This window comes from Saimiri boliviensis, chromosome 13, assembly GCF_048565385.1.
Source record: "Saimiri boliviensis isolate mSaiBol1 chromosome 13, mSaiBol1.pri, whole genome shotgun sequence".
In the NCBI taxonomy this organism is placed as follows: Eukaryota; Metazoa; Chordata; class Mammalia; order Primates; family Cebidae; genus Saimiri; species Saimiri boliviensis.
The window spans coordinates 27,735,328-27,762,305 of NC_133461.1; the positions used below are offsets into that span (position 1 = coordinate 27,735,328).

The window sequence follows — 26,978 nt, forward strand, 5'->3', positions numbered from 1 at the left end:
GGGTTTTAATTTTGCTTTGCTTTTTACCAATAAATCATATAAATTATTGAGAGCTTAAATCGCTTTTTTCAGGACATATGGTGTTTGTTGGGCAGGAAGGGACGTTAACGGTTAAAGAGCTAGTTGTTGGTGCAACAGTCAGTCACGATGAGGCTGCCTGGCATGGAACACAGTGTCCCATCCTTAGATTAAATGCACTCTAACAGGATTATATAAAGGAGGCGGCCACGGCGGCGGCGCTGGGCAGAGGCCGCCTGTAACCCGTCCATTGAGTCATGCCGCCATCCAGCGGCCGCACGGGGAACAGGCCTTGGCAGAGCCATTTTGTTTGGTGCAGAAGGAAGGTCCCCAGAATTACTGTCCTTTCTGCAGAAAGTATCGGTCAGGCTGACACGAGGGAAGAATGAGAGGAAATCACAGCAAGGAGAAGGAAAAACACCTCAGTACGGCGTGGGGAAGCCAGGGTCGCAAGTGATACTTGTGCCAGCCTGCAATATCCTTGTCGGTTTCATTCCAGAACAATTCCCTCCTCCGCCCCAATACTCTATAAACTTTGACTTTCTTCTCTTATTTGTTACTCACTGCCCAACACCCTGTGCTGACCCGTTATCCTGAACAGACCCTGTGCCACCTCCTAATTTCCCTTCTTGAATGTTAGGAATTCAGAGCTGGGAAAATTTAGCCGAGTCATCACATTTGGCTACTACCCGGGAAATCAGCCCTCCCGAGTCAGGAACCGGCTCCAGCTCGTCACGTGGCAGCCGCCCGCAGGAGCCGCAGGTAAGGGACACTGCTGGCCGGGGCAGGCCAGAGGCAACGGGTGGTGTCCTGGGTGCATTTGGATTCCCAAAACCTTTCTGGAATGTCACTGTGGTCACCGGTATCAGAGGGATTGCCACCTCTAGGGGGTAGTAGCTATCTGGTAATGTTCTCTTTGTAAAACTGAAGTGGGCAATGTTGACCAGGAAGCTGATTTTGTTTGCTTTTCACAAACTATGTTAATCGATCAATAGATGGCTTATAGATCATTATACTGTCAGCAAAGAGCTGTAGGATGGCAGGGACTCAGGGAAGATACTGATGCTTTGGCCTGAAATGTCTATGGTCTGTCCTCCCTCGTTCAGCACACAGGACATTGCCTGGGAGCTGAACATGGGCTTATAGCTCAGTGACTGAAAGGATGGCTTTCCGAGTCCTGACATCTGCTCTGCTACTACTATTTGACTTTGAGTTAATTGTTTACATTACTTTAAGCCCCAGTTTCTTCTTTTCTAAAATGAGGACGATTTTTTATTTTTATTTTTATTTTGAGAAAGGGTCTTGCTCTGTTGCCCAAGCTGGAGTGCAGTGGCACCATCTCAGCTCACTGCAGCCTTTGCCCACTGCAACTTCTGCTTCCCGGGCTCAAGTGATTCTCCTGCCTCAGCCTCCTGAGTAGCTGGGACTACCGGTGTGCACCACCATGTCTGGCTAATTTTTGTGTTTTTAGTAGAGGCGGGCTTTCACCATGTTGCTCAGGCTGGTCTTGAACTCCTGGCCTCAAGCAATCTGACTGCCTCGGTCTCCCAAAGTGCTGGGATTATAGCATGAGCCACCGTGCTCAGCCTACTATTGTCATTTATAAGTTCAGTGTTGGAAGGATTTTTAAGCAATCTTAACAGTTTCTACTGCTCATTTTACAGAGGAGGAGATAAAATCAAAGTGTTTTATTATTTTGGCCTTCACAGTATACCTTTGGCTTCAATAAATAAAAGGATTATTGACCAAAAACCTAATACCTTGAGTCAGAATGATTCAAGTTTGCAAAAGCAGATAGAAGTCAGCGTAAAGCATCAAACAGTCTTCTAATTAACCCCAAATCCATGTGTCTTCAGTAAGATAGGTAGAAGCACAACGTGGGAATGAACACAAGCCCCAGCTGGGGTCTTGGGGTTGGTGAAAACCAGGGGGTCTGTGCATAGCTCACTCAGGAAGTATGTCCCAAAGGAAGAATAATTCATTGAAGAACGTATGCAGAGATGAGTAAAACTACAAGCAGGGCCGTGTCTTTGGCTTCCAAATGGCCAAGTGACCTCCTGGCCTTGGTCATACAGGGCTAGGCACGTGTGGTGACCATAGAAGCCCACCAGAAAATGTCATTCTCCTAGGAAAGATGTCTGTCTTAGGGGTGAGTGGGCTTGAAGGAGGAGTTACAAGACCCTAAGAAATCTTGGAATCTGTATACTACGTTCATTCACGGGGTGTTTTAAATGTTCCTCTCTCAGATCCTGTGTTGCAACAGATGGGAATGATCCTTTTGTTTTGGTTGGATTGGGTATAAAGGCCTTAATGTTTTAGAAAGGAGGGAGGCGCTGCAGGCAAGAAGGAGGGCACGGGGGTGGTGGGAGTCCTCTAAGAAGCTGCAAGTACAAGAAACACGAGGCTCCAGTGAGGGGCCTCGTGACCTTGATTTAACTCCTAATTTGTTTTATTTTTTTAAGGAAACTTTTAACTGGAGAATAGCATCCTAGAAAAGTTGCACAAATCATAGACAAACAGCTGCTGTGATTTTAATTTTATTTGGAAAGTGAAATTCAAAGTGCTTCACAAACATATGGTATCAATTCCTTGTTCTCTGCAAAGACACTGACCTCCTTCCCTTCCTCATCCCTCGGCCCCAGCTCCCTCCCTGACTTTCATCGTCTCTACTACTGCATGGGCTCAGCCTAGAGGAGTATGTTCATTCTGGGTTTATTTAATTTCCAGGGCAGAAGTTTTTCTATACTGGTATGAGTGTAGCATCACCAGCACCACATACAAAAAGTGCAATGCTCAGACCCGACACTGCCTGAGATTCTGATACAATAAGCCTGGGCAGGGCTGGAGTTTATTATTATTATTTTATTTTTTAGAGGTAGGATCTTGCTCTGTCGCCCCAGCTAGAGTGCAGTGACACAATCATAGGTTACGGCAGCCTCAGACTCCTGGGTTCAAACAATGCTCAGCCTCCCAAAGTGCTGGGATTACAGAGGGGAGCCACTGTACCCACCCCTGGCTTGGAGTTTATGACAAGTACCCCAGGGAATTCTCATATAGAAGGTGCAGCCAACACTGAGAAATGCTTTGCTTTTCCTGCACCCAGGATCGAGATAATTCCTGACAACCTGCAAGATTAGACTACATCACAGTTTTTCTCTTGTTTGCTAGAAGAGGTAGTTGCTCACGGTGGAACTCTGTGCGAGTTTCTCTAACCACAGCTCAAATCTTCCAGGTGAGAGCCACTCAGTCTCATTTACTTTGCCCTGCTCGGGAGCATGATCTTGAGTTCTACTCACGCCTATGAAGGTGAGGTTGGCTGCTTGGTTTCTGAAGCCTGGGGAAGCTGCCTTGGCTAGCTACGGCCCTTAGCTGTTATGCTAATCTTGCAAGAGAAGTCAAGCAAAAAGAACATGGTAGCAGGTTTGTTTTTCTTCCCAGTGGAAAAGAGCTTCAGGCATGATTTTCTTAGGCCTTGGAACAGAGATACCAGCTGGTTTATAATGAGGCCCGTGCCCTCCTTGGTGAGTGGACCCTCAGCTTAAGGGAGTTTTGCTTCTTTTATTTTGTTTTCGAAATTTGAGATTTTTTTCATTTGAAGATAAATGAAAATCACAATATACTTAAATCACAAATATGCTTATTTAAACACCCAATCCTATTTATCTAAAACAGACTTTGCAAACATACAAATATCTATTCTCTCCACTTGTCGGCACCCATTCAGATCATGGTTTGGAAATGGGGAGATTAGAATTCCCTTAAACTGCAAGTCAGCAGGTGTTTCTTTACAGTTAATGTTAACAAACTTATGCAAAACAGTAATTGACAATGGTCTTCTTTATTAACTCGCAAGGAAACACCTTCAAAACTATTTTGTTAAAGTGTCTGTACAAAAATGTAGAAAAACTGAACTATATACATACTGAAAAGTTAAAAATTCCTTAATTTTTTATTCTTGATATCAGTGCCACAATTTATCGGGCAATATACCTGATGTAATGAAAAGAAAAAGAAAAAGCTACAGCAGATGAAAGGCCATAGGGATGTGCATCTAGCCAATGCTACATTGCATTACCAAAGCTGCACTTTTTGTAAACTGTGGTTGTAACAGTCCTGAACAAGAAGGGTTTTCTGTTTAAGCTGCAGTCACTTTTCTAACTATGGATCAGTGTTCCTTCTGTGGCAGATTTTTATAGTTCCTCTAATGCATTTGGGACGACTGTTTCAAGGTAACATGCTGCTTTCCCGAAACTTCTCGTTCTTTCTCCTGCTAAGAACTGTATCCCTTTTCTGCTGTTTTTATTTTTTTGGAGATAGTCTTGCTCTATCCCGCAGGCTGGAATGCAGTGGCGCGATCTCGGCTCACTGCAAACTCTGCTTCCTGGGTTCAAGCGATTCTTGCGCCTCAGCCTCCCAAGTAGCTAGGATTACAGGCATCTGCCACAATGCCCAGCTAATTTTTGTATTTTTAGTAGAGATGGGGTTTCACCGTGTTGGCAAGTCTAGTCTCAAACTCCTGACCTCAGGGGATCCACTCACCTCGGCTTCCCAAAGTGCTGGGATTATAGGCATGAGCCACCATGCCCAGCCTCCTTTTCTGCTTTTTATAGAAACTTCTGTTGCCATATCCACCATTTCCATCACCAGATCCATAACCATCACCATAGGGACTGCCTGAGCTGCTTCCACCAAAACTGCCCCCTTTCATGGGTTCATAATTTGATCGCTGTTTCCAAGATCATTACAGTTCCTACCACTACCATTTCCTCCTTCATTGTAACCGTCATATCATCCACCACTGCCACCATATCCACTACCTTGGTTTCCACATCCTGGTCCACCACCACCATGCCCCCTCTACTGTTGTGACCAGCATCACCACCTGTAGTTGCTACCATCACCTCCAAATCCATTCTATCCACCATCGCCTCCTGCGTAACTACCTCTGCTGCCATCACCTTCACCGCCATAGCCTCCTTTCCACAAAAGTTTCCATCACAGCCAAAATGATCACCACCTCCAAAGTTTCCTCCATGACCAGCCACGTTGCCAGATCCACTTCCATGCCTCTTTATGACCCAGAAGACTCCATGTCATTTAGGATTTTTTTGTTGTTAATAAAGATGGGGTTTCACCATGTTGGTCAGGCTGGTCTTGAACTCCCGACCTCAGGTGATCTGCCCACTTTGGCCTCTAAAGTGCTTGGATTACAGGCGTGAGCCACCATGCCCGGCCGACTCCATGTCATTTAGAAAGGACCCTGTTTACTTCACTATTATGCTTATTAATGGCATGGTATATCTGAACAAGAATTTCATCAGTTGTTTCATGATCATCAAAAGTTACAAGAGCAAATTCTCTCTTTTTTCCACTCTGCCTGGCTTCCATAACTTATTTATTTATTTGTTTGTTTATTTAGAGATGGAGTCTCACTCTGTCACCCAGGCTGGAGTACAGTGGCATGATGTTGGCTCACTGCAACCTCCACCTCCTGGGTTCAAGCAATTCTCCTGCCTCAACCTCCCAAGTAGTTGGGATTACAGGCATGTGCCATCATGCCCAGCTAATTTTTGTATTTGTAGTAGAGACGGGGTTTCACCATGTTGGTCAGGCTGGTCTCAAACTCCTGAGCTCAAGTCATCTGCCCACCTCAGCCTCCCAAAATGCTGAAATTACAGGCGTGAGCCACGGCGCCTGGTCCATAACTTCTATGGTTTCAACGTTGTCACACTTTTCAAAGGAGTCTTTCAAATTATGTTCTTCAATAACTTCCTTATTATCCCCCAACAAACATTTTCTTCACTGTTGGATGGGCTCCAGGCTTTACAGAACCCTCTCTAGAAACAGCTGTCTTTGGTTCCACTACACGCCCATCACACTTTGCTATGTGGTTGAACACACTTTGCTGCACAAGTGTAAGTCACAAAACCAAAACCCCTGAGATGTTTTGTTTGGGAGTTTCTCATTACCACGCAATCTGTGGGTGTGCCCCATTCCTCAAAATGTTGGGCCTCTGTAGTTTCAGAGCTTAGGCCACCAATAACCACTTTTCTCAACTGCCCTGATTCCGGTGGGTCATGGCTCTCCTCCCCGCCCCGCCTCTGGTTGCAGCAGCAGACGGTGACGGCCCAAGTTGGGTTGGGGGCAACCGGGTGACAGCTTTACCTCCGCTTTGAGGTTCTTTTCATTTGAAGGTAATCATAATGCTATTAAAATTCACAAATATGCTAATATAAATAACCAATCCTATTTGGCTAAAATAGATTGTGTTCAACTTGAATTCACCATGGGACAGGAGTTTTGCTTCTTTTAGGCTTCCTGTACCCATTATCAGGCACCTGACGGCTCGGAACCGGAGCATCTGACCTGAGGATCATCAGGTTCTGTGAAACAAAGTTGTTAAAAGAAAAGCCCCAGAAAGAAACCACCAAGTGTGTTTCTTGACTCCATGTGAATTTTAAATTTTTAAATTTTATTTTAGTTGGCGGGTGCGGTGGCTCACGCCTGTAATCCTAGAACTTTGGGAGGCGGAGGTGGGCAGATGGCCTGAGCTCAGGAGTTCAAGACCAGCATAAGCAACACAGTGAAACCCTGTCTCTACAAAAATACAAAAACCTAGCCAGGCGTGGTGGTGCACGCCTGTAGTCCCAGCTATTCGGGAGGCTGAGGCAGGAGAATTGCTTGAATCCTGGAGGTGGTGGTTGCAGTGAGCCGGGATCATGCCACTGCACTCCAGCCTGGGTGACAGAGTGAGACTCCATCTCCCCCCACAAAATAAAATAAATAAATAAATTTTATTTTAGTTTCAAGGGTACATGTGTGGGTTTGTTATAAAGGTACGTTGTGTTTTGCAAGGGTTTGAAGTACGAATTGTTTTGTCACCCAGGTAATAAGCATGATACCCAATAGGGAGTTTTTCAATCCTCATCCTCCTCCCACCCTCCACCCTCAAGTAGGCCCTGGTGTCTGTTGCCTTCTGTGTGTCCATAGGTACTCAACGTTTAGCTCCCACTTATGAGTGAGAACATGTGGTACTTGGTTTTCTGTTCCTGTGTTAATTTGCTTAGGATGATGACCTCCAGCTCCCTCCTCAATGCAAATTTTAAAATGCCTTTATTCTGGAGAGAACCAACGCTGTTCTGCTGTGGTTTTTTTTTTTTTGTTAATGCAGTGGTTCTCCAGGTGTGGTCACCAAACCAACCACATCCCAGTGTCACCTGGGAGCGTGTTAGAAATAGACATTATTAGGCGCTGCTGCAGATGCACAGAATCAGAAACTCGGGGGGCCTGGGCCTGGGCATCTGTGTTTTAACAAGTCTGCTGGGTGATTCTGATGCACACTGAAGTGCGAGAGCCACTGGTTTCATGAGGAAGCCTGTGGAATACCTTCAATCAAACAGAGAATCTCAGATCAGCCAGGTATCTGATGGAAAGAGAAACTCTTGCTAATTGGTGGGGGTGCAATTTTCTGGGGTTTTATTTTGGTTCCCTATTGCAGTGGGGGGAAGAGTCCTGTTGACCAGATATAAAGGAGATATAGGTCCTGGAAATTAGGGGTGAAGGGGGTGTTTTCATGGACATTTCCAGAATGGAGCAAATCCACCTGGGTTTCATGGACCAAATCCATCTGTGGGGCAAGGATGGCAGAGAAACTGAGTCCCCATGCATCTCCAGATCAAGTGAGTCAAATGTTCCAAAGTACATCTGTTTAAAGGGTAAGCTTCTATGAGAGAGGAGTGTGTCTTGGTTTTCCCAGGACTTTTCCAGCTTTAGCATTGAAAGTCCCATGTCCCTGGAAGCTCCCCAGCCCTGGGAAAACCAAGGCAATTGGTCACTGGTCACTGTAGTTCAGAGATTGCCTGCTGGAATTACTTGGTGAGCTTTAAAACATACTGATGCCTGGCCCCCCCTCCAGAGATAACGTTAGACTTATTCTGGATGTTTAGAAGTTCCTCAGGTGATCCTAATGCAGCCAGGGTTAAGCCATTGCTGCAGCTGCTTGCCTACCATTTCTCCTATTTAAAAAAGTAAAATACGGCCAGGTGTGGTGGCTCATGCCTGTAATCCCAGCACTTTGGGAGGCTGAGGCGGACAGATCACGAGGTCAGGAGTTCGAGGCCAATATGATGAAACCCTGTCTCTACTAAAAATACAAAAAATTAGCCAGGTATGGTGGTGCCCACCTCTAATTCCAGCTACTTAGGAGGCTGAGGCAGGAGAATTGCTTGAACCCAGGAGGTGGGGGTTGTGGTGAACCTGGGTGACAGAGCAAGACTCCATCCCCCAAAAATAAAAAAATTAATAAATAAAACACAAAACACTTACAAGTCAATGGTTCTAATGAGGTTGAACCCCTACCACACATTATATACAAAAATTACCTCAAAATGGATGAGTGACCTAAATAGAAAGGCTAAAATTATAAAACGCTTGAAAGAACATACAGTGGTAAATCTTCATTACCTTAGATGTGGCAATAGATTCATAGATATAACAAAGCATGAGTAAGAACAACAAAAATAGACAAATTGGACTTCATGAAAAATAAAAACTTTTGTGCACAAAGGATATTATCCAGAAAGTGAAAAGATAGCCCACAGAGTGGGAGAAAATAATATATCTGATAATGGTCTAGTATTCAGCATATATAAAGAATTTTTATAACTCAGAAAAAGACAACCCAATTGAAAATGAGTTAAGGATTTGAATAGAAATTTCTCCAAAGAGGACATGTAAATACCAACAAGCACAAAAAAAGATGCTAAGCCTTATTAATCATTAGGAGAATGCAAATAAAAAACACAAATGACAGACCACTTCATGTCTACTAAGATGGATATAATAATAAAAACAATAATAATGGAAAATAAACGTTGGTAAGGATGTGGAGAAATTGGAACTCTCATACATTGCTGGTGGGAATGTAAAATGGTGCAACCACTGTAGAAAACAGTTTGGTGGTTCTTCAAAAAGTTAAGCATAGAATTACCATATGATGGCTGGCCACAGTAGCTCATGCCTGTAATCCCGACACTTTGGGATGCTGAGGTGGGTGGATCACTTAAGGTCAGGAGTTTGACACCAGCCTGGCCAAAGTGGTGAAGCCTGTGTCTATTAAAAATACAAAAATTAGCTGGGCATGGTGGTATACACCTGTAATCCCAGCTCCTTGGGAGGTTGAGGCAGGAGAATCCCTTGAACCCAGGAGGCAGAGGTTGCAGTAAGCCAAGATTGTGCCACTGCACTCCAGCCTGGGAGACAGAGTAAGACTCTCAAAAACAAAAAACAAAAAATTACCATATGACCCAGCAATTTTACTCCTAAGTATATACCCCAAAGAACTGAAAGCAGCTACCCCAACAAATCGTTGTGCACCAATATTCATAGTAGCATCATTCACAATAGCCAAAAGAGAAAAACAACCCAAGTGCCTATCAACACATGAATGAATAAACAAATTGTGGTATATCCATACAATGGAATATTATTTGGCCATAAAAAAGAATGAAATACTGATATATGCTACAACACGGGTAAACCTTGAAAATGATATACTAAGCAAAAGAAGCCAGTTATAAATGGTCACAGTAATGTATGATTCCACATATATGAAATATTCAGAATAGGTAAATCCATCGAGACAGAAAGCAGATTAATGTTGCCAGAGGCTGAGGGAGGATGGAATAGAGAATGAGTGCCTGATAGGTGCAGGTTTTTCTTTTGGGGTGCTGAAAAAGTTTTGGTATTAGACAGAGGTGCTGGTTGCAGAGCATTGTTTACATGGCTAATTGTGTGTTACATGGATTTCACCTAAATTAAAAGAAAATCACCAGGTTACTCTTATCTACAAAGTACAATAGAAATCAAGCTCTTTATAAGTCTGAGTCCTCCACAGCTGGCCTTTACACTCCTCGCTCACTGTAGCCTATCTTCTATCTCTCTCCTACCACGATATTACATGGAATCCTGTTGAATCCCAATGTGTCCTATATGTTCTGCTTCTGCTTCCAAGCTCACCAGTGTGCTTTGGAAAGTCTCCACCAGCAATTCCAGCCTATGGTCCTCTCTCAACTCCAGTGGCTCTTAACTTTATGCCCTTGACGCTTAGAGCATAGGCCCTGCTTGGCATCCCCTGGGAGCTTGGAAGAAAGGCAGAATCTGGAGTTCCGCTGCAGACACGCTGAACAAGATCTTCAAATGATTAGGGCACATTAAAGTTTGAGAAGTGCTGGGTTGTACTAGTTGGCCCCAAGTCAGGCTGTGGATCAGAATCACTTGGTAAGCTACATTTATGTATATTATATTCTTTCAATAATACATGCACATGGTAAAATTACAAGCTGTGTATACATGAAAAAAGTGAAAAAAGTAAGTCTCTCTCCCATCTCAGTTCCTCAGTTCCAGCCCAGAGGCTATCTCTCTTAATGTTTCTTGGGTATTTTTTCATATGTATTTCCTGCCCTCATTTTGATTTTACACAAATGGTAACATACATATTATACAAATGGTACACACGGATTTGCACTTTTCACTCAACAGTATATTGTGGAGATTATTTTAGCACATTTGATCTGCCCAATTTTCTTCTTATTGACTGCATAGAAGTCATTGTAAAGTTGTATAGTTGTAAAATATGTAATTTATTTATGTTAAAACCATTGGCTGGGGACAGTGGCTCACGGCTGTAATCCCAGCACAGTGGGAGGCTGAGGCAGAAGGACTGCATGAGCCCAGGAATTTGAGATCAGATTGGGCAATGTGGTGAGACTCCGTCTCTAAAAAAAATTTAAAAATTAATTGGGCGTGGTGGCATGCACCTGTAGTCCCAGCTACTTGGAGGCTGAGACAGGAGGATTGCTTGAGCCTGGGAGGTTGAAGCTGCAGTGAGCTGTGTTCCTGCCACTGCCCTCCAGCCTGGGAGACAGAGCAAGGCACTGTCTCAAATCCCTGCCCCACTCCCCTTTCCCCTGCCCAAACCATTAAAGAACACAATATTATTTACTACCAAGTGCTATGGTAGCTATCCTTTGTGTATATCGCTGAGCATATGATGTGCTGATACCTATAGGATTAAAGAATTGCCAATTATGTGCACTTTAAAGGGGTAAGAGATAGGCCAAAATCCTCTTTTTAGAGGTACCAATTTACATTCTTGGAGACTTTTCAAAAACACAAAATTTGAGGCTATTCTGTATTTCAATTCATGAGAACTCTGTGGGTAGGACCTGGGAATCTGCATTTTACTTCTTTTGTGATTAAAAACAATCTGCAGAATGGAGTGAGGAACCAGAGGGCAGATCCCCCTTGAGCCCCAAGCTGCTATTCCTCTTGGGCTACCTTGGGCTGCTATTTATTTATGCGACTATTCTATCTCCTCACCACAGTAAAAGTTTCCTAACGGCAGGCCTCAGGATTGCTGCCTCTTTATATTCTTACTTTGGAACAGTGCATTGTACAACAACGTTTGTCGATGATGATTGTCTGTGTCTCATATGATTTTTTTTTTTTTTTTTTTAGTTCCATGGACCAAAGACAGAAGAGAATCCTCAGCCAGCCCCTTTCTATCCCTACTTCCCAGACCAAGAAGAAAAAGACATCAGTGATATCTTTATTTTCCAAGGTCTGACACAAAATACCATGAACAAATTTTTCCTCCCAGCCACTGTTTTGTAAGATGTGTATTTGCCTGGTGTGCGGTTAATTAGGCCTGCTCCACTGAAGTTCCTTCTGAAAAAACGTCGATGACAGTTCTTTTAACAGGGATAGGATGTTTACAGGATGACAAGAAGATTAGTTGAGAATAATTTAACTTGCTGCTAACCCAATAATACAGATATGGAATGAGGCCGGGTGGGGTGGCTGATACCTGTTAATTCCAGCACTTTGAGAGGCTGAGGCGGGCAGATCAATTGAGCTCAGGGGTTCTAGACCAGGCTGGGCAACATGGCGAAACCCTGTCTCTGCCAAAGATACAAAAATTAGCTGGGCATGGTGGCATGCACCTGCCATCCCAGTTACTCAGGGCCGAGGTGGGAGGATCGCTTGAGCTGGGGAGGTAGGTGTTGCAGTGAGCCAAGATCATGCCACTGCACTGCAGCTTGGGCAACAGAGAGAGACCCCATTTCAAACATAAATAAATAAATAAATAAATAAATAAAATAAAATAAAAGATAAAAAAAGGAATGAACTGTGATAAAAATTCAGGAATAATAGGGAAGCTTCGAAATCACCAAATCTCATCCACAGACCTACTGAGATAGCCAAATCTCAAGCCAGTCTCCCCGCCCCCCTGGCCCCTTTCTAAGGATGGTGGGGAGGTGGCTTTTGTCTTTGATGTTGTCTGGATCTTCCATCATCTTGATTCTGACTCCAGTACATGTTGCTGTTTTCTGGGTCCTGCTTCACACCAGGGTCTTCCTGGCATGAGAGTTCATAGGCTTACTACAAAGGCTCAGAGACTTGCCCATCTCCTGCCCCATCCCTGGCTCTGAAATTACTGAGTTTAGGGTTTTTGTTTGTTTGTTTGTTTGTTTGTTTGTTTTATTTTTTAAGACATGGTTTCACCATGTTGGTCAGGCTGGTCTTGAACTCTCGACCCCAGGTGATCCGCCCGCCTTGGCCTCCAAAGTGCTTGGATTACAGGCATGAACCACCACGCTCAGCCCTCATTTCTGCATCAGACACACAGTGTCTCCCAATTTGCATTATTCATACATTTCTCTTCCTGCTCTTAATTGCATGCTCGGATGCATTCATTCTGGTGTTGGAACATCCTTTAAGTGCCCTGAAATGTTTGTAGATGTGTACTAGATTAATCCTGAAATGTCTGTAGATGTGTACTAGATGTTTGCAGATATGCTTTGCTAATTGTGTCAAGTGATACTGAGAGGTCGAGTAAGGTGACTACTGAGAACTGACCCTTGGAATTAGCCATATGGCAAGGTAGGGGTGAGGGGACATCAGCCTGATTGCGAAGGGTTCAAGAGACAATGGGAAGAGACAAATGGGAGAAAACAAGTACAGATGTTTTTCAAGGCATTTGGCTACAAAGGAGCGCAGAAAAATAGGAACGAGCTGGAGAAGAGGGGTAAAGAGAGCTCCTTGAGATGGGAGGAGTAACAGACACCTTTCCCTGTGAAAGGGGTCCCTATTCCCAGGACACTTCAACACTGAATCGAGTCCTCTTTCTTTCAACTTCGATCACACCCACAGCTGCTCTAGAGCCCCTCCCCGTAATCTCCTAAACCTACCCCATCACCAGCCTGCACTACCTTTCTTGCCCTCTTTCCTCTTCCTCCATCAATTTCTTCATTATGTAGACCAAATGAGTTCATTTCCAACAAAACCCAGGCATCTTTCATTGGAGAAAGAAGGAGTCAAATTGAGCAGACAATTGCAGAATTTTCCTTTGAGGGAGGGATTGGGGCTGGGATTAGGCATGGCTCCGAACGGTCCTAAATTAATACATTTTTGATCCACCCCCCAGGTCTCTTGGAAACTGAAGTTTCGGAAGTGGGAGCCTCTGAAGAATGCGTTTTTTGTCTTGGCCGAAAGAGCCCGGGACCCCAATGCTAAAAAGCGTCACATGGCAATGAGAGGCTTGGGAACCATGGCCTGCGAAGCTCCTGACAAGGTAGGGAAGAAGGGTGGGGCTCAGCCAGCCCCCCAAGCCTCTCCAGCCCTCTTGGTGTGGAGTCCCCAGGGCTGGAGTATGGTCTCTGATGTATTCGTTACCTATCGCCCTGGAACAAACCACCGCACACTTAGCAGCTTAGAGCAACACGTGTTTATCATCTCGGTTTTCGTGGGTCAGGAGTCCAGGTGCAGCTCAGCTGGGTCCTCTGCTCAGGCTTTCAGGAGGCTGCAATCAAGTGTCAGCTAGACTGCATTCCTTTCTGAAGCTCAGGGTTCGCTTCTGTGGTTGTTGGCAGAATTTAGTTACTTCCCGTTGTGGGACGGATGTTTCTGTTTTTTTCTTTGCCTGCTGTCTGTCCGGGGGGCCACTCTCAATGCCTAGAGGCCACCTTCTCACAGCCGGCAGCTCACTTCCTCCAGGCCAGCAGGAGGGTTTCACCTCCTCCTGTCTGCTAAGATAGAGTCTTATGGGCCAAGCAGTGGTGGCTCACGCCTGCAATCCCAGCACTTTGGGAGGCCAAGGCCAGCAGATCACTTGAGGTTAGGAGTTCAAGACAAGCCTGGCCAACATGGTGAAACCCCATCTCTTTTGTATTTTTGTAAACATATAAAAAATTAGCCAGGCGTGGTGGTATGTGCCTGCAGTCCCAGCTAGTCAGGAGACTGAGGCAGGAGAATTGCTTGAACCTGGGAGGCAGAGGTTACAGTAAGCAGAGATCACACCATGCACTCTAGCATGAGCAACAGCGTGAGACTGTCTCAAAAAAAAAAAGAGTCTTATGCAATGTGAAGTCATGTCCGTAGGATGGAAGCGAGTTACAGGTTTCTTCTGCACAAGGATGTCATTCATTTGGGGTCATCTTAGGCTCATGACACCTCAGCGATATCAACTGCATGAGAGAGCTGCAGGCAAGGTAAATTCACAGCTGTTACCCTCCCTGGTGAATTTAAGTGATTTTTTTTTCTAGTAATTTATGTTTGTTTAATAGAATATGTTGTCCCCACCTCCTCCTTTACCATCTGCCAACTTCAGTGCCCATTTTGTCTCTTCCCTACTATAAAGGTAACTAGTACTCCCCAGGCCCCAAGATCACCCAGGTCTGCTGCCCTATTTGGAAAGCCCTACCCAGCCTCACCCACCCACATGCCACTCCAGATTGCTCTTTCTGTTTTCCTTCCTAGGCTGAGTTGGGCTCTTGGGTTGAGTTAATGGAAGCATTTGTATTTTAGTGAGTTGTGCAAACCTTGAAGAAAGCCCTGGTCTCTTAGTTCAAGTCCTAGGTTATTAGTAGCTTAGATGTGGGTTTGCTTTTCGACCCATGGGGAGTAATTCCTGTGCTGCTAATGCTTTCCAAACCTTGGTGACAGGTGAGAAGGTATAAGAAAATTGTCCTGGACCTGCTGGTGTGTGGATTGTATGACCCTGTGAGTTTGGAAGTCATCCATGAAAGTATGAAGACTCTGACCATCGTCCTGGGCAAGATCCAGGGGAAAGGTTTGGGCTCCTTCTTCATAGACATCACCCTTCAGACCAGGACTTTATTAGACGATGTAAGTGAAACAGAAAAATTCTGGGCTATTGAAATCAAAGTGGGATTAGAAATGTGACTGTGGGGCCGGGCTTATGTCTGTAATCACAGCACTTGGGAAGGCCAAGGTGGGCAGATCACTTGAGGTCAGGAGTTTGAGACCAGCCTGGCCAACATGGTGAAACCCTGTCTCTACGAAAATACAAAAATTAGGCCAGGTGCAGTGGCTCATGCATGTAATTCCAACATTTTCAGAGGCTGAGGTGGGCAGATCACCTGAGGGCAGGAGTTCAAGACCAGACTGGTCAACATGGAGAAACGGCATCTCCATAAAAAATATAAAAATTAGCTGGGCATGGTGGTGCATGTCTGTAGTCCCAGCTACTTGGGAGGATTGCTTGAACCTGGGAGGTGGAGGTTGCTGTGAGCTAAGATCGCACCATTGCACTCTAGCCTGGGCAACAGAGTGAGACTCTGCCTCAAAAAGAAAAGAAAAGAAATGTGAGCTGTGGGTGGTTTGTTGCTGTGGGCACAAGGTCTTTATTATTCACTTATTTATTAACACATCTTGTTGAGAGACTAGTACTGTGCCAGGGGTTGGGAGGATATATCAAGATGTATAGAATTCTATCTCTACCTCCCAAGGGTGTTTTTGTTTTTTGTTTTTTGTTTTTTTGAGACAGGGTCTCTCTGTCACCCAGACTGGAGTACAGTGGCATGATCTCAGCTCACTGCAATCTCCACTTCCTGGGCTCAAGCAATCCTTCGACCTCAGCCTCCCAAGTAGCTGGGACTATAGGCACACGCCACCACACCCAGCTAATTTTTGTGTTTTTGTTAAAAATGGTTTTCACTTTGTTGCCCAGGCTAGTCTCGAACTCCTGGGCTCAAGTGATCCACCTACCTTGGCCTCCCAAAGTGTTGGGATCACAGGCATGAGCTATTGCATCTGGCAAGTTTTCATCTTAATAGAGAAGTGGGTATATGTACACTAATGATGATGTGGATTGACTAATGATGTTGACACTGGTTGACTAACATGTAGTCAATGCTGTCTTATAAATGAGACAATAGCAATGATTAGCGTTTAGTGAGCCCTCGCTGTGTGCCAGGCACAGTGCTAGGCAGTTTACATGGATCATCTCATAGAATCTTCACAATAAACCTGTGAGATGGACTCTGAAATTGTCTTCACTTTGTAGACAAGGAAACCAAGGCACAGAAAGGCTAGAACTTGCCCAAGTTGACAGAGCCAGGAAGTGGACATGCCACCAGCTCCTCTGACTATAGGGCTGCACTCTTAACTGCGAGATGACAAGTCAGGCTAAGCAAAAGGTGCACCAGCACATAGTTCAGTCCAAAACTGAGAAGAGTCAGAGACCCTAACTGCAAGCTAACAAGTTAGCCTGCCAGTTATTCTGTCCCTGAAAGACGAGACCTATGGAACAGTGAACAGACCTTTTATTTACTCCCAGAGCAACCTGTTATCTCACTACACCCTAATATTCTCTCCGGAGCCACATGGCAAGAGCCAAATGTGTCAGCAGCACAGGAGGGGAAAAGTGGCCTTGACCTTGTGTAACTTGGAGCTCATATAGAAGCTGGGCAAATTTGTCCGTCCTGTTCCAGAGACAGAGGGATTTTTGCTCTTGAATGTAAGCCAGTCCTCTCTGGAGATGGAGTGAGGGAAGGTCCCTACTTACCACCCTTGAGTATAAGCAGATGTCTCTGGGGAGATGGCTCTAAATCTCTTGGAGGTGTCATCTGAACTTCCAGGACTTGTCAGTCAACCACTTTTTTTTTTTTTTTTTTTTTTGACACAGGGTCTCACCCAGGCTGGAGTGCAGTGGCAGGAACACAGCTCACTGCAGCCTCAACCTCCCAGGCTCAAGCGATCCTCCCACCTCAGCCTCCTGAGTAGCTGCGATCACAAGTGCATGCCACTGTGCCTGGCTAATTTTTGTAGTTTTTGTAGAGATGGTCTTGCTATGTTGCCCGGGCTGATCCCAAACTCCTGGGCTCAAGCGATTCTCCTGCCTTGGCCTCCCGAAATGCTAGGACTTTAGGCATGAGCCACGGTGCCTGGCCTTCAACCATTTTTAAAACTCTGGTTACATGGAATTTTTGAGCAGAAATCCCGGGCCATATAGAAACACAAAAATTCTTTTTTTTTTTTTTTTTTTTTTAAAAAGACAGGGTTTCACCATGTTGGTCAGGCTGGTCTTGAACTCCCAACCTCAGGTGATCTGCCCACCTTGGCCTCCAAAGTGTTTGGATTACAGGCGTGAACCACTATGCCCGGCCAAAACACAAAAATTCTTATGCAGAACTGTTTGCTGACAGTTTATATCTCGATTATAGATAGCACTCTTCACTCTCTGAGGCCATGCTGCTCACTCGTGCGTGTATTCCCAGTTAGATGGTGTCAGACTCCTAGGGGAATGGGCACCTGTCTTACGTGTCTGTACATCTTACAGCATTGGGGTTTGGCTTCGGATGGGGTACATTCTCCATTAAAATTCGTTAAATTAAACATGCGCACACACTCTCACTGCTAGAACAGTGAAGATAATACAACTCTAAGCCAGGCATGGTGGTGTGTGCCTATAATCCCAGCTACTCAGGAGGCTGAAGCAGAAGGATCACTTGAGTCCAGGAGCTGGAGGCCGGCCTGGGCAATGTAGCAATATGCTATCTCTCTCTCTTGAAAAAAAAAAAAAAAAAAAAAAATTTAAAAAAGCAACCCTAAGGCAATTTCTGTATGCATCATGTGCTAATTTTTAAAAGATACTTCACAATATGATTAGTGGTCCTCAGTCTTGCTGGATCTCTGTGATCCCCAGTTCTTGGCGCTCCTTCTCCCCTGTGAAGGCCTACCCCAGCCCTGCTCCCTCTGGTTTACCTGCAGCAGGACTTAGACTACAAAACACTGATATAGAAACCTGTGCACCAGGAGTCAGATGTCTGGGTTACTATACTGCCCCCGCTACCTGACAGTGTGGTTTTGGGCAAGTTGCTTAAATGCCTTGGGTTTTGGTCTCCTCTCCTGGAAAAGTAATACTTGGACCAAACAGCTCACCTTGGAGAGAAAGAGAAGGCTGAGTCCACTGAAATGCACTCAGGGACAAACCGACCAATCAGACTGAAAGCAGGGAGAGGTGGGAGGGTGTTGGGGGAAGAAACATGATTATTATATCCACTGCAGATGGGAGAAACTCAGACCACGGGCAGAGAGAAGAGACTTGGGGAAATGCTGCAGTAATAAACAGGGAACTGGTGGAATAAATTTTGGTGCAGAAAAGGAGAAGAGAAAAAAGAAAAGAAAAAGAAAAATGGAAACTCCTTCATGTATAGACATAGAAAGAGCTCTCAGACTGATGAAAAATCAAGGTGCATAACAACAGTGGCCGGATGCTTCCATTTACGTAAAAAAGAGGGAAAGGACTATACAGTAAATATCTTTCTTGTTTATTTCTGGAGAGATACATGCAAACATTATTGGCTTGTGGGGAGGAACATTTGGTGGCCAATGGAGAGGAGTAGAATGTAGACCTACTTTTTCTTTTCTTTTTTCTTTTTCTTTTCTTTTTTTTTTTTGAGGCGGAGTTTTGCTCGTTACCCAGGCTGGAGTGCAATGGCGCGATCTCGGCTCACCGCAACCTCCGCCTCCTGGGTTCAGGCAATTCTCCTGCCTCAGCCTCCTGAGTAGCTGGGATTACAGGCACGTGCCACCACGCCCAGCTAATGTTTTGTATTTTTAGTAGAGACGGGGTTTCACCATATTGACCAGGATGGTCTCGATCTCTTGACCTCGTGATCCACCCGCCTTGGCCTCCCAAAGTGCTGGGATTACAGGCGTGAACCACCGCGCCCGGCCAGACCTACTTTTTCTATAAAGCTTTTGGTTATTTTGAATTTTGGGAACTTTATAAATGTAGTCTATCTCCAAAACGTGAAAGAATGAACAAAAAGTCTGGGAACGTGGGAGTAGCACCAGTGATTTCCCAGGCTAGTCCTCTTGTCTGCTGGAGAAGAGGTACATTGAAAACTTGGGCCCTCTTCATGCCATCCCCTACCCACCCAGCTAAGTGCTTTAGACCAGATCTCACTGCTCACCCTGTAATGTACATCCAAGATTGATGGCTGTGATGTGTTCTGACTGACAGCCGTGATGTGTTCTGATGTAGCTGCCTTTTGGTAATGATCTGGCTTTCTTGTTGTTTTGTTGATGGGGACCGCAGGAGAATGACAGTCTGAGATACTCGGCCTTTGTTTTGTTTGGGCAATTGGCTGCCTTTGCTGGGAGGAAATGGAAGAAATTTTTCACCAGTCAGGTTAAGCAGACGCAAGATTTACTCCTGATCCATTTACAGGACAGAAATCCCCAGGTTGCCAAGGTAAGACCTTGACTCTGCAACAAACAGAGTGTCATCTCCATGCTATTCATAAAGGGAGCTGTGAGTTGAGAGGCCAGACCCTGAGGTTCCTGCCAGTGCTGCTGTGGATACTGGGCAGTGTATCTGTATGAATCCTAGACACGGTGCCTCTCCAGTGTGTGATCTCTCTTTGAGCAAGAGTGTTATTTTCCATCTGCTCCACCTGCCCAAGCCCAGCACCTGTCAATGCTAGATAAGCTCAGGGTAATGGGGTTGGGGGCAGAGAGGCACAGATTTAATCAATGGTGCAGCAGCCTATGTAATGAGGATATTTATTCATGCCCAATTAGCTTTTGTCATTGTGCCTGGTATAGATTTCCTACCTGTGGCTTCTTTCTTTTCTTTTTTTTTTTTTTTGAGACAGAGTTTTGCTCTTGTTGCCTAGGCTGGAGTGCAATGGCGTGATCTTGGCTGACTGCAACCTCTGCCTCCCGGGTTCAAGTTATTTTCCTGCCTCAGCCTCTTGAATAGCTGGGATTACAGGTGCCTGCCATCATGCCTGGCTAATTTTTTATATTTTTAGTAGAGATGAGGTTTCACCATGTTGGCCAGGCTGGTCTCAAACTCCTGACCTCAGGTGATCCACCTGCCTTGGCCTCCCAAAGTGCTGGGATTACAGGCATGAGCCACCTTGCTTGGCTCCACCCATGGCTTATTAATTTCTTCTGGAAGTTTTGTTTTATTCTTGGAGAAAATGTGTCCTAAAAGGGTTGGATCAACTTCAGGCCTGCTTTGGGGTGGGACTGGGTGAACGTTTCAAAACAATGAGAAGAAAAGCGTTCTACCAAACCACTTGTCTTCTTTAAATTACTGAGAGAGAGAGAGAGAGAGAGAGAGAGAGAGAGAGAGAGAGAGATTAAATTTAGGAATCCAGTACTACTTTTGATGGGATAAAAACAAGGGCTGTGCTAAACTGTAAAGCTATGCCCTTCCCACCAGTCCCCAAATTATAGATATGGCCATTTTATAAGCATATACCCTTTAAGATTCAAATCTTGAAATGACTGGAAGTTACTTTCACACTCTTAGTGGCCCCCTGACCACAGCTTGAGTGCAATCCTCTAGGATACTTTTCCTTAGGATTATAGAACTCTAATATTTTTGACAATAAAATAGTAATATTATTTTTCTCTCAGGCTTGCAAAACAACATTTCGAGCCTGTTCTCCATATCTGAAACTAAGGAAGGAATACAGCTTCCAGAATGAAGAAGATCAAAGGAACCCTAAACTCTGCCGGCAGCTGGTGAGTGAGCCAGGGTAGGAGAGAACTCTCTTCCGGTCCCTGCCTTCCTGGTGGTTAGCACAGAAGGTGGCCAAGCACAAGAAAGAGTTACCCCCATAAAACAACTCAGGCCAACTATTTATTTATTTATTTTTTGGACAGAGTCTTGCTCTGTCACCCAGGCTGGAGTGCAGTGGCGCCATCTCAGTTTACTGCAGGCTTCACCTCCGGGTTCAAGCAATTTTCATGACTCAGCTTCCTGAGTAGCTGAGATTACAGGGCGTGCACCACCACATCCAGCTAATTTTTCTATTTTTCGTAGAGACGGGGTTTCGCCATGTTGTCCAGGCTGGTCTCGAACTGATCTCAAGTGATCTGTCTGCCTTGGTCTCCCAAAGTGCTGGGATTACAGGCGTGAGCCAGCATGCCTGGCCAAGCCAACTATGTTTTGATTGTAGTTGACCCATCATACAATGTAAATGGCAAAACGCCTAGACGATCAAGCACGAGATATATTGGCAGTTTCAGGTCAGATCACTAGCTGGAGGCAGGTGATGCCTGCATTGACAACTGCCTACTAGTTAGATAGTCAAGGAAGTTTGCTGAATCCCTCCCTCACGAGTACCATTGTTAATTTCTTTCAGAGCCACTATCATCCAGAGCTCCTGCAGTTCTTCTACGCAAACAAAATTCTGTAAGCGCAGAGCAGCAGGGAAATGGTTCTATGTGAGTGCATTGCTGAGCCATCAACTTCTCCTTTTTCTCTCATTGGATACCTCTTCTGCTCACCTCTTGGGATTGTAATGGAAAAGAGGGTGCTAGGAGAGCAATCAAAGGCAGAAAAAATACATGGAATTTATGATTATATCTAAAGTAAAATTCTAGACTGTTTTCACTTATTTTCTCTTCACACAAATTTCACGAGGAGGTATACAGTTTTTTTTAAACTTTCCAAGTGTGTATAGATTCAGTGCTTATTTCTCACCTTTTTCTTTCTTTTTTTTTTTTAAAGATGGGGTTTCACCATGTTGGTCAAGCGGGTCTTGAACTCCCGACCTCAGATGATCTGCCGGCTTTGGCCTCCAAAGTACTTGGATTACGGATGTGAACCACCACGCCCAGCCTTTTTCTTTCTTAAGTTCATCTCTGTCACGTATCTCTTATTTTAAATATTTAATTTCTGAGCCTTAGGAGAATACTTGTTACCTTAAGGTTTTTTTTGTTTTGTTTTGTTTTTTAAGTGTATTTGCTATTGATACTTTGCTATTGATACCTTTTCTTGCCATGATTTATTTAAAGTTGGCCAAGATACCAAGAAGGTGGCTTGGAGGGGTATCTTTGGCTTCTCATGATTTTAAACAGTCATTGCTTTTAAGATCATCCTAAACAAGAATTAATAGTGTGAGAATCATCTATGAAGCATGCATTGAAAATCCTCAGGCTCATGATAACTTATGGGATAATAATAGTAGGTAACACTTAACTGAGTGCTTACAATTTAGTGGGCATGTTTGAAGTGCTTTTTGTAAGTTCTGTTTGATACTCGCCACAACCCTATGAGATAGTAAGTACTATTATTATTTCTCATTTTATAGATGAGAAAGCTAAGACACAGGGAAATTCGGTAACTTGGCCAAGATAACTCAGTAAATGTTGGAGCTGGAATTCACATGCTTACGGTCTTACTTCTTGAGCCCATACTCAATAATCATGCCATCCTGCCTCTCTGTGGAAAACTGATGGATGATTAGAAATGCTAAAAGCAAAACAAACACAAACTTCTCTGCGTCTGCTCCTCTACTAAGCCCAGTTCACTTTTGCTTTTACATGTACTAAGTATACACCTTTATTAATTTATGTGAGCTGAGTATATATTTTTATTAATTAATTTTTGGCTATTAATGCCAATTATTTTATTATTTTGGTGATCAATCCTAGTTATCTGAGGAGTTACATCACTCATAAAAATTATAAGAAAAATCTCTCAGTCCATCTTACTCTCCCTCCAACCAGATTGCATCCCAAGCTTCTATAGACACTCTGGTACCACTACTGAACTCAGTATCCAGGCCCCAACTGGAGCATTTTGTTCGAGACAATTTAAAATATGAGAGATTATAAAAGCTACAATGAGATCTTAAATGGCATTCTGAGAACCAGGAACTCAATTTTCTGCTGCTGCTTCCAGGGACAGGGTGGTGTAACACAGATGCAGGGGTGAGGAGAACCCTAGGCAAGACGAGGATGTGGGAGATGGCAGACGAAGTGGCAGGTGCCAGGCAGGAGTGGATTTTCCTCCTCGCTGTTTTGAGTCTGAAGAACATGACAGAAGGAGACTTTAGGAGGGACACAGGCTCAAGAGCAAACGGGTAGTTCTGAGCTGTAAGCCCCCGGCCCCTCCCCAGCACCTGCTTGCCTCTTTGAAAGTTTGTTGCAAGGTTGCTTTAAACTTGATGCAGTTCCATTAAATGATCAGTGAGTGGCATGAGAAGTGGCTGCATTTGGCTGCCATTCAAAAAGGTGGGGATAGGGTGAGACGGGTGAGGTTACATGCTCTAGAGTAGAAATGGCTATGCAGTTAACGTCCCTCTGTTGGTTAAAATTGTGGAAGACGAGGTTGGATTATTAAAGATTCCATGGTAGCCTATTCTGGTGGCCCCAATGAGTCATGCCTCCTGATACTCATGTCCTTATTTAGTCCCTTCTGTTTGAATCTGGGCTAGCTTTGTGACTGACTTTAACAAGGAGGTTGTGATGAATGGCACTGTGCCTAGAAAACCAGGCAGTTTCCTCTTTTGAATTCGGGGGAAGCCAGCTGCCACATAAGAGGTTGAAGTACTAGGAACAAAGGAGAGAGGCTGAGATCACCATGTGAGGGAGAACGGAGACACCTAACCCACAGCTGAGTTCGAGGCCCAGACACATGACATAAGTTGTCCTTTCCAGCCCGACCCCAGCTGTTGAAGCTACTCCAGCTGACACCCTATGGAAAAGAGACGAGCATCTCCATCAAGCCCGTCTCAATTGCAGAAGCATGAACAAGGAATCAAATGATTGTTGTTTTAAGTCATTAACTTTGGGATAATCTGTCACACAGCAATAAGTAACCAAAAAAAGATTCCTTATTATTAACTGTTATTTTGGCTAATTTTTGTTTTGCTCTTCATAAATCCTCTTTGAGTTTATATTTCCAGAAATTTATGTTATCATGAACTTTGGTGGCAATAGCAAGGGACTGTTTTCTTTTCTTTCTTTCTTTTTTTTCTGTGTCTCACCATACCTATCACAGGGTCTGCCACGTGATTAAGAAACAGTTGCTGAATGACTAAATGATTCCAGATTGTAGAGGGAATAAAGTCCAAAGTCTGGTCTGCAATTCCAGGCTTTCAACCTTCCTTTTCTTCTGTTACTCTCTTTGCTTCAGTCAGGTTTGGGTCCTTTCTCTTCCCTCGATGTGTCTTGGTCTCCTCTGCCCCTTCACCTTTGTTCTTTCTGAATTGAATCCCCTCTCCTGCTCACCTGTGCACACCCACATGGACACACACACATTTCACATGTGTATCTTATCTGTACTCCAATGCCTAGGGCAAAGGCCTGTTCCTCCCAATCGGGGAAGAGCCTGAGTGTCTGAATTCCCAGAACATTCTAGCAATATTATGCCACTTATATCTTATCTGAAAGGCTTTTTTCTTTTTCCCAGTATGTCTTTTTATATTTCTTTCCTGTTAGATTGAAGCTACGGAAGGCAGGGCTCTATCTTGCACATCATTGTATCTCCCTGGTGACTGCAAAAGTACTCAGTAAATGAATGTTGATTAGGGGGAAAAAAGTCAGAAAGTTATCTGAAGCCATCACTCCTTCCTGGGAGGAACCCATTTTGACAAATGAGGGGCGTCGATTTCATTCCTTCTGACCAATCTGCAGGTTACTTTCATGCTCGTGCATTTCAAGTTTCCCCTTCCCCATGTTTATTTGAATGCCAACCCAAGGGTTGTTTTAACATTTCTTAATTTTGAACATTACTGAGCAGTTGAATGAAAGAAAAAAGGAATGTTCAAGTGCCCCACCCCCCATACTAAGTGCTCAGCATAGAGCTATGCTTGGTCCCCTGTGTCCGGGTCCTCATGAGATGGGTCTTTCTTTCTTTTTTTCATTTTTTTTTTTTTTTTTTTTTTTGAGATGGAGTCTCACTCTGTCTCCCAGGCTGGAGTGCAATGGCCTCATCTTGGCTCACTGCAACCTCCACCTCCTGGGTTCAAGTGATTCTCCTATGTTAGCCTCCTGAGTAGCTGGGATTGCAGGTGCCTGCCACTATATCTGGCTAATTTTCATATTTTTAGTAGAGACAGGGTTTCATCATGTTGGCCAGGCTGGTCTCGAATTCCTGACCTCAAGTCATCCGCCTGCCTTGGTCTCCCAAAGTGCTGGGATTACAGGTGTGAGCCACCACTCACGCTATCACCAGCTGAGAGAGGTCTTTCTTTTTCTTTCTTTCTTTTTTTTTTTTTTTTGAGACGGAGTTTCGCTCTTGTTACCCAGGCTGGAGTGCAATGGCGCGATCTCGGCTCACCGCAACCTCCGCCTCCTGGGTTCAAGCAATTCTCCTGCCTCAGCCTCCTGAGTAGCTGGGATTACAGGCACACGCCACCATGCCCAGCTAATTTTTTGTATCTTTAGTAGAGACGGGGTTTCACCATATTGACCAGGATGGTCTCGATTTCTTGACCTCGTGATCCACCCGCCTCGGCCTCCCAAATAGCTGGGATGAGAGGTCTTTCTTAAAAGGGAGAGGGAAGTGGTGAGAGAGGGGAGAGGAAATGACAGAGGAAGAGGCTGAGAATCTAACAGGTGTGACCAGTTCTGCTGATCAATGACAGCAGAAGCCTGTGAACTTCCAGTCAATAGACTACTTAATGGAGGAATGCTTCACATGTTATGAAAAACCCTGGAGTGTTTTGAAAGTGAGAAACAATAGCTGTATAGGCTAGCTAGCAGTTAGTGTTGTAAGGAAGACAGATATTTGTGCATTTCTGCATTTTCCAAGTTTCCTGCAATGAGCATGTGTTACTTTTACAATTATAAAACACATGCAAAAGTGCCCTTTTAAAATGAAAAAAAGTCCATGAGTGTAAGTGACATGCTTTGGAAAGCCTGGGTGCTCGTTGTTCACTCTTGGTAGTATGTGTTTGTCTTTGTCCTTTTGAGACATTTTGTTTTAATCTGTTGATGACAATAACCTGTTGATGATATAACTTGTTGATGACAAATAAAATAACTTATGATTGATTATCACTGTCTTTAGATTACTGAACTTACATTATTTCCATGTGACCACAGTAGAGTATAAGTCTTTTGTTCCTTTATTTACATGTTAAGTGGTTTCAAGAAAACCCTGGGTTCTAGATAAACCCAACACATCCTAATTTTCTGAAAAGAGATGATTTGATTGACAGTGACACCTATTATTTACCAAGTTAAGCATGACTCCCAAGCCAGACTTCCAAGCCAGACTTCTAAGATTCCTTATGATAAACACCAACCTAGAATTTCCCGTGATGCTTCCTCAATTCCTACTGTCTGAAATACTTCACTCTCCAGTTCCTTGTTTCTATCAACCATTCCCCGGACTGATTCCAAATGCCCTTTTCTTCAGAGGTAGAGCAGAGCCTCTGGGAGGATGCAGCCTGGCTCTGCCATTTAGCCATGTGTGGGCAAGTCAGCGCACCAAGCCTCAGTGTGCTGATCTGTGAAATGAAGACAATAACCCAATGCACAGAATTGTTGGGCTGCAAAGATTCAATTAAGTCACACTGAGCACTTGGCACAGTCTTGGTGCATAGAAGATGCTCAGGAAATGTTAGGTATTTTTGTTCCTCATTCCCAACAAATTCTCCAGACATTATTCCTTCTCTTCTTGAAGTTGCCCAGGTCTTCAGACAAATCTTTTGGTAACCTCCAGTCCTGAGGTAGCCTCTGTATCCTTTCCTAGTTCTTCCAGAATGTGGCTTTGAGCCTTACCTGACATGGATGTTCAGGAAAGACTGGTTGAATTCATCGAATTGCAAATGCTGGCATTTTGACCAAGTAGGAATTTGTCACCTGATAGGTTTTGGAATTTTAATAAAGATAAGAATCAT

The 26,978-nt window shown here is 44.3% G+C and overlaps 1 protein-coding gene across 2 annotated transcripts; it reads left to right on the forward strand.

Moving 5' to 3' along the window:
* Positions 1–695: 695 nt before the first annotated feature.
* MRO (maestro) lies at positions 696–26,121 on the forward strand. 2 transcript variants are annotated; one of them, XM_074383430.1, is made up of 8 exons: positions 696–780; positions 11,536–11,638; positions 13,505–13,651; positions 15,022–15,204; positions 19,424–19,579; positions 20,755–20,862; positions 21,486–21,535; positions 21,854–26,121. In XM_074383430.1, the coding sequence occupies exons 2-8, from the start codon at positions 11,540–11,542 to the stop codon at positions 22,008–22,010; spliced, it is 900 nt and encodes a 299-aa protein (XP_074239531.1). In that variant the 5' UTR covers positions 696–780; positions 11,536–11,539; the 3' UTR covers positions 22,011–26,121. The 2 variants fall into 2 exon arrangements, with proteins under 2 accessions (XP_074239531.1, XP_003926116.1); XM_003926067.4 differs by having other exon boundaries at positions 21,486–21,567; positions 21,854–21,943.
* Positions 26,122–26,978: the final 857 nt, after the last annotated feature.